The sequence below is a fragment of the Erpetoichthys calabaricus genome, chromosome 7 (genome assembly GCF_900747795.2).
Source record: "Erpetoichthys calabaricus chromosome 7, fErpCal1.3, whole genome shotgun sequence".
Lineage (NCBI taxonomy): Eukaryota > Metazoa > Chordata > Cladistia > Polypteriformes > Polypteridae > Erpetoichthys > Erpetoichthys calabaricus.
Window position 1 is genome coordinate 165,630,881 of NC_041400.2, and position 14,555 is coordinate 165,645,435.

The window sequence follows — 14,555 nt, forward strand, 5'->3', positions numbered from 1 at the left end:
TACTGCATAATGTACTCAAACTCACTCAAACTATCTCTAACACATTTGGTCTCACTCAAGTTTTATTATTATTATTATTATTATTATTTAGCATCTACTATTTAAAGCATTTACATACTTTTTTCCTTTCATGTATTCACGTATTTCATTCCACACAGAGAATGTACAAGTCTGAACCTTCGTTTTCTGTTGCCAGGCAGCGGTGCTAATCTCTATGCCACCATACATTCTGCATTTCCCAAAAGCACCATAGTGAACTCACTCTCATACACACGTACACACAATTTCAATTCCTTGAAAGAAATTGTCTCCTTTGCATTTTATAATTATCAAAAGAACATTTTCCCCCAAGCGTCTGAAGGAAAGATGTTTTGCATGTTTACGAACATTTTTATAACCAAAAGTGGAGACATTTTGATTACACCAAATATTACACATATTCAAAAACTCATATTTTAACCCAAATTAACTCAGGACTCTGAAATGTATATCAGATATTTCAAAATTTGTGTGCACAATACATTTTCCTGGACTTGAACCGCTTACCCTATAAACTACTACTTGTACTAGTGTGAGCTAGTCCGAGTTTCTATCTGCTAGCTGCAACCATTATGACTAGCCTTCCCAGTCCTTCTTCTCGGCTCTGTTCTACATAGGGGAGACCAAAGGAATTCTTGAGGAAATTGCAAACTTTCCTTCCTTTCCTAGCTATTAGCTTAGTTTATTTCAGTGTAGGATTTTAACCCACTACTGTTTACTCCAGAGTTCTGAACCTATTACAGAGCTGTGTTTTATTCCAGCCTACAATTACGCTGTGTTCAAAACTCACAAGTAATCTCTGGCAACATTTTTACTCAAATATGTAACCTGATTAAACTAAAACAGCATTGTTCAAACATACGTTCAGTCTGTTGCTTGCACACTGAGACCTTTTACTATTTCCAGTCCCAAAACTGTAATTTACACGCACAAATTCTGAGTTGCAATAGTCACACACTTTTTTTCTTTTTCAATTCACTGTGCGTTAAAACATCTACTTACTTACACACTATGTTTGGCAGAAAAGAAAATAAAGACCACTCTAAAGTAAAATGAGTTAGCTGTACACTTTGTTCTCTCTCACTTTGCTGATTAAAAGAAACATACACCCAACTACCTCTGATGACGTAACCTCCAATTGCTCCAATAAGCCACAAAGAGAACACACAATCATTACACAGAAAACACAAGCAATATAGATCTATACTAGTGACAAAAATCTTATCTTTTAATCAAAGCCCTGTTCTTTTTCCTACTAGTTACATTTTTCATGTACTGCATAAATTGTGTTCTCTTATACAATTATCTTATTCTACTTTCAACCCTATTCTACCTGTGGGATTCTCCCGCCCACTGGTTGTAACCTCTTAACACATATAATATGGAATTCAGCAGTAACCACGCTAGTCATCCTACTATGCCTGTGATGCATCCTTCACTTGTAGCAATTACACTCAGTAACACTGCCAATTGCACTCCACAAACCCTATTCTAATGACCAACTCCTATTCAAACAGGACTTTCACGTAGCTATTTTACAGCATTACTTACTACTGAGAAGCTTTGCCAAATCCAGAGAGACACTGCCCCAGACAATAGTGGGTGATTTCCTCGGGAAGGCAACCCAAAATAATCCACCATGCAGCAAGGAGTCACTTGGCAAATTCTTTCTAACTGCTAATCTCTGATGTTGTCATCAAATCCCTGAGATGGCATAGGCTTCCATTGGCAGGCAAGAGGCCTTATAGAAACATTTTTACTCTCTCATCTTTTGGAACATTCTATTATAACACAGCTGGCAAACTAATCGAGCCACGGTCTACAATCACTAACCTAACTACACTAAAACTGCCCCTAACTTTAGACATAAAACACTCCTATTCTAATAGCTTGGGATCAAACCCAGCACCTTATCCCCAAAAGAACACGTAGATGATAATGAGCTGGCCAATCTTCTGGATGTACTTCACCAGAAAAACTCAACCGCCACATGTTGGGCGCCAAAACTGTGGTAGAAATCTAACATATAAATTAAAGATGCAATGGATAAGTTTTCCTCCTGCCTAATTACTCACTCTAAGAGGTTTTATCATACTTGTCCTAATAGAGGATAAGTTTCTTTCCTTAATTAATATGTTTGATTTCTACCACAATTTTAGCAATATATATTAATGGATTCTTGAAGAGGATCATTGTTGGTGCAATTAGTGTTTTGTTAAACTTAGTTATGCACTCTGGTAATATTTAGCTCAAATAATATACAGGATGAGCCAAAAAGAAGTACCACATTTCAAACATTTATTCTACAAAAATGCCACAAAATAAAATACATTTCATTACAACACAAGTAAAGGTATGCAAAAGAGATTTTTTTCACAGTGTTTTAAAAATTATGTCTTCATGGTGGTGGTCATCATTAGCAATACAGCCTTCAAGATTTTTTTCTGAATGCTTGCATGACTCATTCAGTCATTTCAAGGGGAAAAGCGGCGATTTAGTGGTGAATAGCGAACCCGAGGGCTTCCAGGTTTTGAGATCAGTGTGTGTATACCTTCGACCTGAGATAGCCACACAAGAAGAAATTGCACGGAGTGAGATCAGGTTAACGTGAAGGCCACCCGACATCGCAGTGCAATGAGATCAGCTTCCCCAGAAAAATCTCCTGCAATACTTGCATGGATCCCTGTGCTGTATGAGCTGTTGCTCTATCCTGTTGAGAAGCAGGCATCCACCACATCCATTTCTTCCATTTGGGGCTGCAAAAAGTTCTCTTGCATTTCAATGTAACGTTCTGAAATGATGATGACCGTTGCTTCCCACTCCTCAGAAAAGTAAGGACCTACAATGCCAGATTCTGCAATGGCGCACCAAACTGTAACATGCTATGAAGTTCACGAGGGTTGGTTTCAGCCCAATAGCGAAGGTTTTGCTTATTTACGCAACCATTCAAATGGAAATGTGCCTCGTCACTGCACATGATGATGCCATCTCAATGAACATTTTGCAGAATGTTCTCTCACAACTCTGTACAGCTCTCCCAGTCACTACCATCATTTTGTATGGATGGAAATTAAGGTCCTCATGCAAAATCCTCCTCAAAAACATCTTGGAAATGCCTAAGGCAGAAGCATGAACATTTAGGAGACTGCAAAACATACCCTTACAGCTTGGATGTTTTCAGGTGTTCATACAGTCCGAGGATGGGCTGGAGATTTTCTGTTCAATGATGTACCCATCTGTCTAACTTTAGCCACCCACTGAAGAATTGTTTTCTGATTTGGTACATTACCGTTAGGAGTAATGCTGAAGTGCGTTTAGAAGGCGTGTTGCGTAGTGATGATGGATTTGTTGTTTTGGAAAAACACTTTGACAGTGAAAGCACGGTACGGACTGGACCAAGGCATGTTGCTGACTGAAAACTACAAGGGATCACCTATCAAAGGAACCCCACCCCAACCCACTAGGCTGCCTCTACCTCTTGCAATTACACTTGAGAAATGTGGTACTTAATTTTGGCCACCCTGTATTTGTGAAAAAGCTGAAGAAGGTGGATCAGGTAAAATAAATTATCTGACATGATCTTACTTTACAATGAATATAAAATCTAAAACCTTTCAATTATTAGACCTGCAATCTGAACCAATAACTAATGACTTAAATATTTCATATAAATATTTACTCATTTGAATACATTCTAATATGAGGCGAAAAAATCGGGGCTACATTTACTTTCCATTATGCACTGAATGACACCAGGTAGTAAACATTGAAACATTAGAAAAATTGTTATGAGAAAGGGTATTCAGCCTAACAAGCTTTTCCATCTTAGTCACCTAGGTTGTCCAAAATAACATCAACAACAATGGAGATTTAGCACTAGAATTACCAGAGCCTACGAAAAAACTCGTAGATCCGGCCCACCTTAAATCACTTCTTAAATCCGTTCACACCTCTCCACCAGCGTCTTTTGTCCTCTAAATGTGCTGATAAAGACATGCTGCCAGCAGCCGGCTGTTCCATCCCCCCACCGACTTAGAACGTGCACGAACTTCTCCCAGCTCATGCCTTGATTGATTATCTGGGAGTGACTGAACTGGAGTTCCATCCATCCATTTTCCAACCCGCTGAATCCGAACACAGGGTCACGGGGGTCTGCTGGAGCCAATCCCAGCCAACACAGGGCACAAGGCAGGAACCAATCCTGGGCAGGGTGCCAACCCACCGCAGTGAACTGGAGTTTTAGAGTGGAAATAATAGATCATTATTTGGAACACACGCATTTCATGTGTGTTCCGTTTCTACAGTAATCTGTGTAAACACATTGTTAAAACAAACTTTTTCATATTTTAGTAGTAAATGTTACAAAATGTAGGCATAAAGTATAGAATGTGTAAAGCCCGAGTTTCAAAGATCAAATAAACACTTTCACAAAAGGTTCAAAGGTAATACAAAAGTTTCCGTGGTGTAGCGCGCAAAGATTTGCTTCTCAAATCGCAGCAGCTTTGCCGTGCCTCACAAACCTGAGTTCGATTCCCCGCTGGGGATGAAGTGTTACATTTTTTTTTTTTCTTTTTAACCTCAAACGGACATAAAATTTATAAACTGGTATGCACTGTCAGTTAATGAGATCGTTATATTTTCATGTGGGATGCTCCTTTTAAAATATTTTTTTAACAATTGAGACTGCAATTAATATTAACAACTGTCCTTATAACTGTTATTTTTAAGATCCATAACACACAGACAGACAGAGCACTGCATAATAGGGAGACAGACAGGCAGAAAAGTCACTAGATATATAAATAAACAGGGAAGGCACATGTACTGAAAGAAAAAAAGATCAACATGTGCGTTGTTCCTGCTGCACTGAATAAGCTCATGCGCTCTAACATCACCCCTCCCCCCAGATCTGACGCTCTAAGTAACAGCACAATATACAATGTACTAGTGAGGCCTCATGTAGAGTACAGTTTTCAGTTTTGGTCTCAAAAAGAAATAGAAGTGCTACAGAAAGTCCACAGGAGAGTGACTATGGTGATTTCAAGGCTATGAGGTATTAGCTATGAGGTGAGATTGAAGGAGCTGACCTTTTAAGTTAAGGCAAACGGAGATATAGAGGGGGCATGATTGAAAAGTTTAAAATTATGACAGGAATTAGCAGGTTCTAGTTGTTACTTTAAAATAACTTCTATAACAAGAAAAGCTAAGGGCAGATTTCACGTAAATGTTAAGCAGTTTTACTTCCCTTAAAGAATCATAGAGAATTCATAGAGAATGAATTTGCTTGTGTAAATAGAAAGCATTTCCACTTTATTAAACAGCTGCTCTGTAGTGCACAGAAAATTTGTCACATTGTGCAAGCATATAGTGTTTTCATAATGTGGCACACAATAGTGGCTTGCCCGTACTGGAAGAGATGCGATATGATGAACCTGACCCTGACTCACCAAATGATCAGCCAAATCGGACAGGGTTACAACTTCATTTGAATGTAATTAGCAGAATGTAAAAACAGGTAATCAGACGCAGCATTTATTTTTTAAACAATTCATTTACATTGTGGTCAATATCACATAGTGCAGCCCTTATATTCCTTAGTTCACTTGCCATATCTCTTATAGCATCCACTATTACATTTTCTGACCTTCCTTGACTTGTACTCCACATGTAACATCTTATTAGCCTTCTTATTAACTTCTGTACACTGTTGAGATTTAAAATGTAATGAGTCCACTTTGACCCCTAGATCCTTCTCATAATGGGTACTTTGAAGTTTTAGACCTGCAATTGTGTGTTTAAATCTAACATTTTACTTCCTCCATGTGATACTTCACATTTACTTACATTAAATTACTCTTTTCTTCCTATGTTTGAACTAATTCTGTGCCAATCTACAGGCTATGCCCTGATTTCCCACTTCTTTTAGTTTGATCACTAACCTTTCATGTTATAACACAACTTTCTGAATCAATGTTGAGTATGTGGTGCTCGATTATTTTCTTAATAATTGCTTTCATTTTTTTATTAAACAAGCAATATATTTGAATACTGTTTAGTTTTTACTATCTTAAAAATGAACATATTAATTAAGCTTAACCAAGAAGTTTTTAAAACTAAGCTTAAGCAAGAGGTTCCTTGTGGTTAGTGCTGTGTGACCTGAAGGACCTGTGTGCAAAAAAACTACCAAAGATGATCCTTAACACTGTTCAGCACAGATCTCATACATGAAAATCACGGGGACCTTCTTTCAAAAATGCCTGTTTGAAATGCATCCTGGAATTGTTTAGGCTTTCTATACCTTTGCTTTTTTTTGAGGTAACTATATTTTCTCTATCTCTTATCAACCATAAGACCAATTTGTTTTTTTAGGTAGCTAATTTTCATCAAGCCTTGGATTAACTGTACTGTTAAATATATTGTGTTCTACTTTAAAATGGTTGACTTTCTACTGTCTTGTTAATTTTTTGAACACATATACAGTATCTTGAAAATTAAAGATAAGCACAAAGAAATGAGGGTTTGTGTCTGACAAGATGCCTGTTTTGATGATTGTTCAAAGGACAATATTGGGGCACTTTCATGCCAAAATTAAGTGATCAGCAGATGCCATCTTCAAAAAAAAAAGAATCTTCAGAAGTGCGTTGATTAATACTCCGTGCAAGATGGTCTGTGTCTGAGTGCCAAATTCTAGAAGTCTTCATGCACCCATTTCTTGATTTCAGTGGTCCTCTGGAGTTCTCTCTTTCTCCTTTCTAAGGAAAAAGATTGGACAAATGTTAGTGGTGCTGTCACAGTTAATTTCTTCCCTGTATCTGTTTAGCTTCCCAGACTCATGTCTGACAATATACATTATATATATATATATATATATATATATATATATATATATATATATCATTTTTTGTATATTGCCTCATGTGAAAGTTGGCTAATGATATTATCATTTTATGAACATAAACCATAATAATAATTACCTGCTCACAAAACATTATACTGTAATAAGGATACAGTGAAGAATAGCTAAAAGCTGCATAAATTGATTAACAGCTTTGTGTAGCCTCCTTAGTATTATGTTAACCCCAGGAAAAACTAGCCAAGAATGTTGAATTTTTTCAACAAGAAAAAATGTTATTGCATGTAATAGAGATATGTAAATACCAAAATGCCAACATAAATGCAGTAGAAAAGATATGTCTAGTGTCAGCTGCTGTACTGATGCAGATTTAGTGCGTGTCTTTTGTGTGATATGTTTTGAGACAGGTTTAAATGTTTCAATCAGGACACTAGAAGTGTGTTTCTTTGCAAATTTTTTTTTTTTTTTTTTTTCTGATTGCACAATTGACGCTGCCCCTTGAGTTATTGTAGGCTACCACAGCACAAGGCTTAGTGACTTCCACATTTCACCAACATGAACATTGACAGCTGCCACATTGTGGATGGTGCTTAAGGGGCTTGTCCATGCATTCTCAATTATTTTGCCTTTTTGTCACGCAGCTACTGTTACACCACACACAAGCTACACAAGACTGAATTCACTGGGTATATCATGGCAGTTTGGTCGTACAGTACTATATCATGCATCAACTTTCTGTGTCAATGTCTGATGACCAATTCACATCATCCTCAACTATTGCTCGATTTGAGTAGTGGTTCAGTTTTGGTTCCTTCTGCAACTGCCTTTATGGCTTTTCGTTCGTCATTATGTATAGTTGGAGGCTCTGCCCCACTCATGAATAATGATAAGTTATCTTAGCGTGGGAAAACACTTATAAAATTCATGATTGTTTGCTGGATGATGTTATTCCATCCACTAGATGGCAACAAGATTCCAAGCATTATTCAGGTTTAAAAATGTAACCTCTGATGATCACAGACCATTATGAACTACAGACACAACGAAATGTCCTGCTTTTATCATAATCAGAAGTGACACATTTTATTTTTGTCTGCAGGATCACTTGCACTAGACCTTTAAACATATCTCTTTTGATATTTTAGGCCTTATTTTTGCATGTGTAGGTCCTGATCCTTTTTAGTTTTTTAAAACCTTATCAGAAGAGCTATGAGTTCACTTCATTGAGGACCCCTCAACACATATCCAAATTGTAATTTTGTAATTTTGAATTCCCTATGTTATTTTTGGAACTTGTTTTCATTTTTACTTTTTTTTTTTTTTTTTTATTTGGGAAATGTATTTTGGTAGTTTCCCTTTTGATATTTTAGGACCAGTCCCTCTTGAGTTTTTTAAACCCATATCAGAATATATTGGGGTTCATTTCATTGAGGTCCTCTCAATATGTATCCAAATTTAAAAGTAAAAACTCAAAGGCACCTTTCACTAGATTTTGACAAACTTGCACAGAAGCAGACTGAAGAGTGCATTCACTATATTCTCAAACTATTTATACTTTTGTTTCTACTTTTAAGCAGCTAATTCATGTAAGGTTAGCAACATGACCTGATGTGTGATTAAGGCTCCACAGTTCAAAGCATCTGCACTGCCAGTGTTTTTACACAATACCTTAGTCATATTTCTTGGTTTTTACTTGTGATTATACCTGTTACATGTATTTTTATTCTCATACTGTTGAATGTTCATTGATTTTATTGCTCTTGTTTTTCATTCTTCTATGTATTGACCTGTTTCTGCTGTGCTGTTTTGTTTTACCATCAGCTGTATTATGGTTGTCTGTTGCTGCTAACAGCATGGCTAGTGCTAAATACATTTCACTGTATCATGATGACGCAATAAAAATAAATTTAATTTGTTAGACAAAAAATTGTAAGGATCTGTTCCAAACATGGCAATTTTTATTCTAAATTCCCATGCTATGGGAGGTACAAAGTTATCATGATATCACAAATCAACAAAATAATTTCCGAATTTTCCCATTGGTAGATAATGCTTGGAAGCACATTCACATACAATTTCCTAGTGCTCTTATTACCCATATTCTTCACATCCATCAACTCAGCAGAGATGTCCTTCTGAGTTTCCTGGTTCTTCCATGATTTCTCCAAAATGAAAGGAAAACAGCTTTACACTTGCTGAGTTGCAAACTTGATAAATTATTGATGTTTTTTTCCTGGGTGTGTATGCCTTGTTCAGCGTTTCTTGCAAAAATATATTGCTTATTTTATTTTTACCTTTATTTCTTATAAGCTGCCACTGCTCTCAAAATTAGCATTCACAAAGTCTTGAATAAGTCTTAGGACTTAATCTTACTTTATAATCGTATCACTTTGAATTTGATTTTGTGGTAACATGTTGTTGACCAATGATTTTGTGAAAAACAACCATTGGCTGTCATACCACATCTGCTATGAAAAGAGCAAAGGTTATACCTAGTGTTTTGGTTAAGTTTCCGTTATGCTTAGTTTTTGCCTGCTACACTTAGTGTTCTGGATTTCTTACTGTGTTGATAGTCTTTTAATATTATTTTAAATAGTGTGTTTAGACAGACGTGTTTGTTGCATTCCTAAGGAACAACCTGAGTTTAAGTGATATTAAACCAAAATTTGTCCTAAATAGTGAAAGAAAAAACTGGGCAGGATGTAAGTGTTCACAGTAATTACATTGAATAAAATATGCACATTTCTAGTTTAATAACTATAGTCTTAACTTGAACATTTTCTTGTAAAAAGAATGATTTTTTAATAATGGTATTCTGCTTTACAAGGATTTTCAGGGTCACTTTACACTAGTAGATAAAATGGGGTTATTGTATGTCCAATTTAATGTGGTTTGTTCATCTTAATGTGTAAAGATAGAAGAAAGCATAACAAGTTTAAAAAACAGATAAATTAGAATATATTCTGATAATAAATGGACAATGCATTGTTAAAACTATTTTTCTGAATTATTTGGTATTGCTGACCTTTGACAAATAAGTGTGTCTTCTTTTAGTCACAGTTGTGATGGGCTTGATGGTAATAGTGAAGAAGAGGATAATGTAGAGGGGTCACTGCCATTCGATGCTTCACCATCTCCCAAATCTACACCTGTTCAGCAGACAAGCAGTGGGGATGAGTTGGACTACTTTGAAATATCCCCAGAGTATAGTGGAAATAGAAACAGGTCGATTTCTTCAGCCAACAAAGCTTTTGCAAAGGTATTTTCTTTTCTGCTGCAATGTTTCCTTATATAATGAAATATTTTCTGATCCATTTAGTATTTAGTAGAATTCTCAACTGACTCTTGCCAACTGTGTAGAAACTGTGAATGCACTCTGGCTAGCACATTGTGCAAGTTTTGTAGGTCTTCCTATTGGTACTGTATTGGTTCAATACATTGAATGCACAAAACCAAAAAGGTGGTGTTCTATGTTCACTGGAAGGTTTTGTAGTTTTGTTACAATTTACTCTGCACTGGCTCTGCAGTTGGCATTGTTGCCTCATACCTGTAGTGTTTTTTTCCTGAAAATTCCAGTTTCCAAAATTCCAAAAAAATTCAGAAAATGCCTATATGACATGAACTTGAAAAAAGTCACCAGAGATTTCCTAAGTAAAAGCCTGAAAATCCTACTGGAGTTACTAGATACTACTGAGTATCCAGTATATACTCAATGTATTTCTACAGTCTTTTAATTGTATAGGCACACTATTGGAACCAAAAATAAAATCATCGGGATGGATGGTAATGCATCTGACAGTATACACTTTGCATCTAAGACACTCTATAGGTGATATTACCAAGTTCTGATAGATTGGTACACGGTTATACTTCACAGCTGTGTTGGCATCTGTGAGGAACTCTGCTGTTGTGATTCTTTTGTTGTTAGAAATTTCCAGTAGTCTGCATACTAAAGTAGAGACTAGCATGTTTGCCTAAAAGGTAATATCAATGGAAAATGTATGTTTTTTTGTAAGTGCAACTGCAAAAATGGCAAATAAACCCATTATTTTAGAGGATGTATAGAAAGAAACAGCTTTTCTCAATTGTTTTTCTCTTTTATTCTTTGTATTGATGTTTATTTAATTTAATTGAATTTATAATTATTTGTTATATTTTAGCAGAGGTTCCTCCCAAGGCTAGAGTTAAAATTTAATTTTTATGTCTGTCTTGTTCATTTATGTTTCCTTTATGTATGTTAATATTGTTGGTCATTTAGTTTCTGTGTATCCTCTTTTATATTTCTTGAGTTTTATGGGTAGTCCCCCAGGAAGAGGGGCCACCTGCCCATAACCACAAAAGACTACCCTCAGCTCTATAAAGTGGAGGAAAACCCACAGTCCCTTGAGGTTCATTGAATATGTTTGTGGTATGTTGAGCATTGCTGAATTTGTGATTTTTTTTGGTGCTTTTGTGAATTTTTGGATTTTGACCCCTTTTGCTCTGTCCTTTTGACTGTTCTTGGGATTTGTTATTCTGGACTTCTTTGCCTCTGGATTGCCATGTTGCCTCAGGCAATTTGTTTACCTTGTGCTCCTCAGAGTTTATTTTCGTGCCTCAGAGCATTTTTATGAATATAAATATTTTTATTTGTTAGATTCTATGTTTGCACTTTTTATAACTAGCTGTGGTTAGAATAGTCCCCCTCTAATGGGTGTTTTGATTCATTGTTCAGACCTTTTGCTTGGGAACTCTGTAGTTCACAACACTAACTGGCAAGTTTCATATTAAAAAGCAGTGAATCTTTGTGATTGTGTTTCTTTACGTTCCATTTTCGTATGAGAAATACAGTTTATAAAATTATTATTAATAGCTTGTTCTCCAATAAGTGGGAATTTTAGGATGAGTAAAAGCAAAAGCACAAAAAGTACAATTATTGGAATGTTACGTAAGAAAACTGATTGTCTCATCAAACAGTAAACATTAGAAGAAAAAAATTACACGAAAATAGTTTACAGCAATGCTTTGGCCTAAAAACTAAGTGCATAGGTAACAGACAGGAAATCAAAGAAGGTGACATCTCCCACATTTCCCTTTGCAGAATTAGTGCTCTTACTGTAGCAAATGAATCACAAAATATTGTGTTAATATATTTTTATTACTCAATGGAGTGTTTTATTATGTCAAAATAAATAAAATGTTCATGATAGGGTCTTCAAAAGACTACAGACAAAAACATTGGCTACATTATGGTTAACTGATAATGATTAAAGAGGATTTTCAATTTAATTAATTTTTTTTATATAATGATTTAGCTGAGTACATGCTCAGTGCAATTTATAAATTAGAATATGTATCTGCATACATAAACACATATCAGTGTTTAAATAAAATCATGCCAGTATAAAGTCCATTTAGCCTAAGAAATGAGATGTGTCCTGATGACAACAAAAGAGCAAGAATAAAACACTTTAGTGTCCTCTGTCTTTTATAGTAAGCAAAGTCACTTCCATCCTCCGTACCCAGTCATTCTTCAACATCACAAATACACACAGCAATCCTAAACTGTGTAAAATAAAGTAAGAAGTCCAGTGTTGCATCAATAACCTCAGGGTGTATAAATTCTGCAACCTGTTCTTAAAAAGCATTGAAAGATAAAGCGTGCCACTCTCATTTTTTACTGTATTTTTTATAGTATAAGTCATTTCTAAAATTACAAAGATTAGCCTACAACATTGTGGCTTTAAAATGGTTTTCAGCACTTTTCCGTGTTTCTCTTACTGTTTCTTCTTTTTAATTAGAATTTGTTTTTCCTATTCTTAAATCACCTTCCAAATCTTTGTTTTTCTGAAAGATTTGATTTACTAATAAAGTATATTGGTGACAAACTCTGCTCTTTTTATTGGGAGTTATAATTTATTCAGATTGATTAGTGGCTTCCTGTGTGCTTGAACTGCTTTTTAAAACATATTGTAACAATGCTCTATTGAAAAGATGCCATGGAGAATGAAGATGCATGTATTTTTAATCTTTCATAGTTATTTGCCTATGCTTCTTTTTACTATTAAGTTGTATTTCTTTTATTTGTCATTCAGTGAGTTCCAAAATAGTGCATATACATTTTCATATAAACATTGTAATAATAATAAACGCATGTCAATAAATGATTTGATATTTAATACAATTGGCTTTTCTCTTTGGTAGGAACTTATGGAATCTGGACTTCGGCTGAGATCTTATTCATATTCTTCTCCTAAAGTATCTATGACCATGCCAAGCTTCATTCGGGACTCTGGAGCTGCGAGCCACACAGAAGGTATGTGCTGCAGTTCCTTTAAAAAAACAAACAAAAAAGCCCACTAATATTTCAGAGGTTCATACACACGCAACGTGTTAAATATTCCAGATTGTATGAGGTGGGAAATTCATTCATATGTCCGGACTAGCTTAAAATAATTCATCAAAGTTAAATTCTGTTTAAATTGCTTAACTTTTCCTGTTTTGTTATATAAAAAATAGAAAAAGAATATATTTTTATCATGTCATTGGCACTTGAATGTTGGCATCAATGATGCTCCATTAGCACAATTAAAACAACTGTTGATGTTCTTTTGGTAAAAAAATATTTGTTTTAGTTTCATAAAACAAATTAAGGTATAGAATAACATAGCTATACGTTATTTGAAAAGATATTATTTGGTATCTAAATGATCAGTATTGACAGATAATATTGCATGTTTCACTTAAGATGTAATTTCTTTATCATAACAGATTTATATGTCAGGTTGCTTTTTTGCATAACCTTTATAAAATTATTTTTATCCTTTTTAATTTTGTTTTAAATATTCTGTTATAACTTAACTGAATTGACCATTTAACTCAGCTGTCTCTTAATCTTCTTAACTATATTTGTTAATATAGCTGAGAACTTGTTTAATGTATTATAGATATATTAATTATGCATTATGATGACTTCACTGGCATTTAATGCAATATTTATATTTAATTTTATCAGTTGTATATATCACAGTCTGATTTTTGCATTGGTTATTCATATAGAACTGTAACTATGAGGAATTTTGTTTTATTTATATCTACTTTACTTATTTGTCATTATTACATAAGTAGTATTCAGTATTGTTCACTTTAAAGATAGATAGATAGATAGATAGATAGATAGATAGATAGATAGATAGATAGATAGATAGATAGATAGATAGATAGATAGATAGATAGATAGATAGATACATTATTAATCCCAAGGAGAAATTCACTATGTAAGGTTCATTTCACTTAATATAGTGGAATGTGTCTTTTTAGGAGTAGATTTTATTTAAACATATTGGTTGTTACAGTTTAAGCCTTTTTCCACTATTGATCAGCACAAGATTGGATTTCTTTTTTCAAGTATGAGTGACCATGTATTTAGGCAGTTTTTTTATATCCTCCTTATGGCCACAACACAAGAAAATATCTCATTAATTCATAATATGTATTATCCTGATATGTGTGTATCACAGCAACATAAACTGAGAAAAGCAAGTATCAGTCAAGGAAACTTGTGTAAAAATCTCTTTTCATTTACAAGTTTCTAAATAGACACAAAATATATTCAATTAGACACCAGAAGTGTTCTGCTCATTTTAAAAAAGGTGGTTTAGAACAGGCTGACTGGCTTGCAACA

At 34.7% G+C, this 14,555-nt stretch overlaps 1 protein-coding gene across 4 annotated transcripts in view; it reads left to right on the top strand.

Annotated features, from left to right (window-relative positions):
• arhgef28a (Rho guanine nucleotide exchange factor (GEF) 28a) overlaps window positions 1-14,555 on the top strand; it is a 281,479-nt gene that overhangs the window by 176,831 nt on the left and 90,093 nt on the right. For all 4 annotated transcript variants that reach the window (XM_028805674.2, XM_028805675.2, XM_051929496.1 and 1 more), the window contains 2 exons: window positions 9,947-10,151; window positions 13,076-13,187. In XM_028805674.2, coding sequence (XP_028661507.2) covers window positions 9,947-10,151; window positions 13,076-13,187 — 317 coding nt within the window. The remainder of the gene's footprint in view (window positions 1-9,946; window positions 10,152-13,075; window positions 13,188-14,555) is intronic.